This window comes from Helicoverpa zea, chromosome 15 (genome assembly GCF_022581195.2).
Source record: "Helicoverpa zea isolate HzStark_Cry1AcR chromosome 15, ilHelZeax1.1, whole genome shotgun sequence".
Classification (NCBI taxonomy): Eukaryota; Metazoa; Arthropoda; class Insecta; order Lepidoptera; family Noctuidae; genus Helicoverpa; species Helicoverpa zea.
The window spans coordinates 6,909,106-6,914,030 of NC_061466.1; the positions used below are offsets into that span (position 1 = coordinate 6,909,106).

Sequence of the window (4,925 nt, forward strand, 5' to 3'; positions counted from 1 at the left end):
TAATGATTTCACACCCATGTGGCATATCGTTGGAAAGGGTATTAAGTAGGCATTTTTTTTTTATTAAATGAAGTTCATAAAAGCTTTTACTTTTTTTTATAATTAATTTTGAATTTGACATTTTTCATACGTTTTTTCATTTTTAAGACTTTGGAAGCTCAACAAGTATTTTTTTTCCATCTAGTGCTATGAATTTATGTTTTATTTGGAATAATAATACATCAGAGAACGCAATGAAAGTGATTTGGTGTAAATTCGACAACAGACTGAAAAGTTATAGCGTTTTAAAGGTGATAGTTCCGGTAATTTTTAAAAACAAACAAAAAAAATCGTATCTCGAATACAGTGACATATAGGACATTGGGTCTATGAGTGAAAACTAGTACATGGCCTCACGAATCCCCCAAAAAATTGTGTCGGTCCATGCGCCAAACACCCTGTATGTAACCACTTAGGTAACACTATAGCAACCAGAAAGTATAAGAGCTGGAACGTAAGAAATAAAAGCCAAAAATATGGAAAGGTTTATGTGCATTAGTTAATTTATGATATATAGGTATCTTAAACGTTAATATATTTAAAATAACACTTATTAGTTTGTGAAATAATTTAAATTAGGCTTATTATACATAATACCACAAACTATTTTCGTAAACAATGTATTTAATACTGAAAAGGTGTCACGTTAATCGTGTATCATTAGATTCGTCTACGGTATACCAAAGCCTCAAACTAGACCAAATATTTATCAGCAAAATCGTGTTAAAAAATAGCATTCTAAAAATGTATTCAAAGATCGAAGCTTTTAATCAACTCAGCCTGTTTAAAATACAGACTTGATAACAAAATTATTTATTCTGAGCATAAAACAAAGCGAAAACGGAATACGTCGTCCGCACCACCTGAAATGAAAACAATTAATTAAAGTAAAATAATTATCCATTGGCCAGAAATAATAAATTAAAATTTGGTAGGTTTTGTGCATTTCAGTGAACGCCAGAACTTTGCAACTTAAAGGCTTAACACGATAATCGATTAATGGGCCTTTTAAATCCATTCGGTATGTTAAAATGAAAACAGTAATCCAATACTCGAATGAGGATGAAAATATTCATTTTGAACATAATTGTCGACTCACAGCAGTTCTCTTACCAATAAATGCAAACTATTCCCTGTGGCAGAAAAGTTTTCTTGCAGTTTTTTTTTTTTTAATTCCTTTCTTTCGCTAATATTTTGGAAGAGAATGTTTTATCTACTCAGGTTTGATCTCACGTTAAGCATTTGCTTCAACTAATTCAATGTGGTATATTATTCTAAAATATCAAGTGCAATGCACACTGGCTATAGCTATAAGTATCATAATCAAAGTTAATTGTTACAGTCCCCAAGATACATGACTTTGTAGACCCACCGACACAGTCACGTACCAGTTTAATATGGTCGACTTACTCCAAGATTAAAGGAGTATTCGAGTGAATCACTTAACATCAAAACGAGTTTGAAATGCGACATTTAGGAAGTTTTAATTACAACTTTGATGTTATTTCAACACAGTCAAACAAATTGTCTTACTGCTTGAAGGGAAAAGTTTTGTTTGCTTACATAAATATGTACCTATTTTAAAATTAATGAAATACGGAGAGTTACGGATTAATTGTAAAGGAGTTGGGAATCTGAGTTTCGCTAATCCGAAGGGTGAAATGTTCCGTGACGCAGTCGTTATGTGATTAAATGTGTGAGTACACGCGCCGTGTGTCAAGGAACTCATGTAGTGACTAATCTATCAAACTCAATTTATTTATATTTAGGAGCAATTAAAAACACTGAATGAAATTGTACCTAAATGATGAACTGAAAAGTATACATCAGTATGTATGAAAAAATATATTGGTATATGTATGATTATAGCGGTTTTACATTGGCGAATTTTGTCGTGTGTATGCTGGGTAAAGAAAAGCTGCAAACTGAACATTGCCATGCGTCAAAACCTATCAAAAATCCGCTCGTTTGAAAGCATTCTAACCTGTATGAAGGTAGCGTAGTTGAGTTCCAACATCTTGAAGGCCTTCATCACTGGAGGCCGCTGTGCTTGCATGATGGCCAGCAACACCAGTTTCCTTATATTGCGTTTGGGAGCGGATTTGCATCGCGGTGGGCAGGATTGCCAACCACAGTAAAATATAGCATTTGATAACTTTGATGCCTGCAAAGTATACTTTTGAAATTGCTGTATAATATGGGTTATTTAGAAAATATTAACTTTGCTTTTTGTAGCACATTGTGTGTAACATGCTTCACTTTGAAAGTCGAGCCTCCTTTTATCAGATGTTTTAACATATATTACCTCCCACGATGTAATCAAAACATGAGGTCTAGATTACATAGTGACATCATTCTTTACTTGGCCGAAATATAAACAACAAGGGCGTAGGTACACGACCTGTGATTTATGTTGATGGCTCGTATCTGACCTTATGTCGTAACTTATTTTTATATCCCAGTCCACAATTTCTGTGGATGTTAGCGGATGTCACATTTGGCTGTAATGCCCGTGGCATATTTTTGTTTCGTAAATTGTATTGTGTCAAGCGGATGCTGAGATGAATCTTCATTTACGAAAACCAAATAGAGGGTCGGTGAAGCTAGTGATCAATGTACAACAATTGACGGAAGCGGAAAATCTGTTGTATTGACATGATAACCGAGCCCCATGTGCGATCAAACGTAATATATATAAAAAAAAAACAACTACAGAATAACTTTTGGTCAATATCTTACCGTAATTTTAAGAAAACTATCATACCTCATGAGTAATATCACCCGCATTGCATAAACAGAGTCCCAGCAGAAAAAATAGAGCAAAAACAAAGAACACAATTTTTATTGTCACCACTAGTGGAACGTGTTCATCGGATAGCTGAAAATATCGAAATGTACGATGAATATAGCATAAAAAAAAAAAAAAAAAAAAAAAAACAAAATATTATCTTGTTTTCTGGGTTTTGTATATACCTACAGCAATTTGAAGCAGAAGACAGACCGCCACTCCAGAACTTTCGAAAACTTGCAACGCCATAAAAGTGGCAAATGCTTGGTCGATTTCTGGTTTCAACCTCATGAAAAAAGACAGACAACAATTAAACATAATAATGTCAAGGTTTTAATGTGAGAAAATAAGATAATCTTATCAAGAATTTCCTTTACTGGAAACTTGATAATTTATCTTTTTCACATTATTAATTTCTTACAATATATAATACCTACATGTACATAGGTAGGTACAACAGGTTTTGAGGATTGCAAGTCCATTGCTTAACAGATGTGGTTAGAATAGGTACCGTCTGGAAAAACTAACCATAAATCGTGTTTTTGTTACCTTATAAGGCTGCTATGCATTTTTATTCCTTCCACCAATCCATTTGTCATTTTTTCTGTTGCCAGCTCTACTTCTTGCCGATTGATCAAGGTAAAGAACTCTTCTCGTAAATTTTCGAAATACTTTCTTAGCGTCATGAATTTATATCGATACATGATGAGGTACATCACTATACAGGAGTCGAGTGATATTATCATGGTGAGCATCATCATTGATAGGATTATTGTGTTTAAAACTCTGACAAAATTAGCTAGCGGTGAATTATCGTCAAAAGAAGGGTAGTACGTCACTACAGTCACAAAATGCGATCCTGGAAATAAAATATGTGCCTACGTAAAATATCCAATATAGGTAGGTACGTTAGTCGTAAGTGGTTTTAAAAAAGGTCTCGCCCACATGTACTTTCAATAATTTATCTCATTTTTTACAGACGTAATATATAAATTGGTCTTGCTACATAAATGTCATGTCCAAATCACTTTTTTTTCCGATCTTCAGTTTCCTACACAGTACATTTAAATTAATTTTATGGATCTTATTACGACACAATTTTTTTTTTAATAAAACCACATAGTAGACTCACCCTTAAACATGTTTCTTAATCCTCCAGCAATATAAAACAAGGTCGTTCCATAAACAATTCCGAAGTAACTGATAACATTCCTTTTCATGGTCTTATATTTCTTCGCCATCAGCGCGCTGTCATCATAATCCTCGCAAATACTCACAATTTTATGATTCAAGCCCTTTATCAGTGGTTTGTTGAAAATAAACAAGAATATTTTCAACATTACTACTACATGACTCGAGGCAAAGCTCAAACATTCGCGTTTTTCTTCCACGGGAAAATTGCCGATAGTGAAAGCCATAATTTCGAGTATCGTCATGGAACCGTACAAGAATATCAACGAGGCACCAAATGCTCTATAGAGAAGGCTCCGGTCATTACCTATTTCATCTTCCTTGTACCAACAGTTGCCAGAGCCGATGTAAAACATTATTTTGCAATAATTTCGAAGTATGTCTCGGTCTTTCATTTTGGTATTGATTAGCACAAATTGGAAATAACTCTGCAAAACGAATATGAATAGATAGTGAACATAACTTTGATACATAGGTACATAGTGCTCTTTATATATCCGGGTTCTTATTTTCATAGCGGATTATCACAATGCTACTTTGATGGTTTTATAAACAGCGTTTTGTGTTACCATATGCAGTGTTTAAGTGATATGTAAGACATAGTTTAAATAAGAAATTGTATATTTTAATTATTTGTACCCGGTAATACTGCCAACGGAAAATTCGCGGTAACCGGTAACGGTAATAAATAAAAATCATTAATTAAACCAATTATTTGACCACATATTCATTCAACGAGTTCCGGTAATTTTCAATATATGATATGAAAATATAATAATAGGAACGTATACGTCCAGGTATTCATGATTTGTTCATTTCAAATTGCATATGTTTTAGTAGAACATAATTTTATAGCACGCACCGTTAATTCCAGACTGGTTCCAATTAATTTTAAATAAATAAGCAT

The 4,925-nt window shown here is 33.4% G+C and overlaps 1 protein-coding gene across 1 annotated transcript; it reads right to left on the reverse strand.

The window, feature by feature from the left end:
* Positions 1-848: 848 nt before the first annotated feature.
* LOC124636972 lies at positions 849-4,925 on the reverse strand. Its single transcript, XM_047173270.1, has 7 exons — positions 4,881-4,925; positions 3,960-4,446; positions 3,377-3,686; positions 3,017-3,113; positions 2,804-2,917; positions 2,024-2,203; positions 849-902 (listed from the first exon to the last, which is right to left on the reverse strand). The coding sequence occupies exons 1-7, from the start codon at positions 4,923-4,925 to the stop codon at positions 849-851; spliced, it is 1,287 nt and encodes a 428-aa protein (XP_047029226.1).

Bases quoted from the DNA above. Each gene is read 5' to 3' on its own strand.
- LOC124636972 (XM_047173270.1), bottom strand. From the start codon at position 4,925: ATGCTTATTTATTTAAAATTAATTGGAACCAGTCTGGAATTAACG. The intron at 3,687-3,959 runs GTGAGTCTACTA...TTTTATTTCCAG, and splicing joins ATTAAGAAACATGTTTAAGG to GATCGCATTTTGTGACTGTA. The intron at 3,114-3,376 runs GTAACAAAAACA...TTTTTTCATGAG, and splicing joins ATGCATAGCAGCCTTATAAG to GTTGAAACCAGAAATCGACC.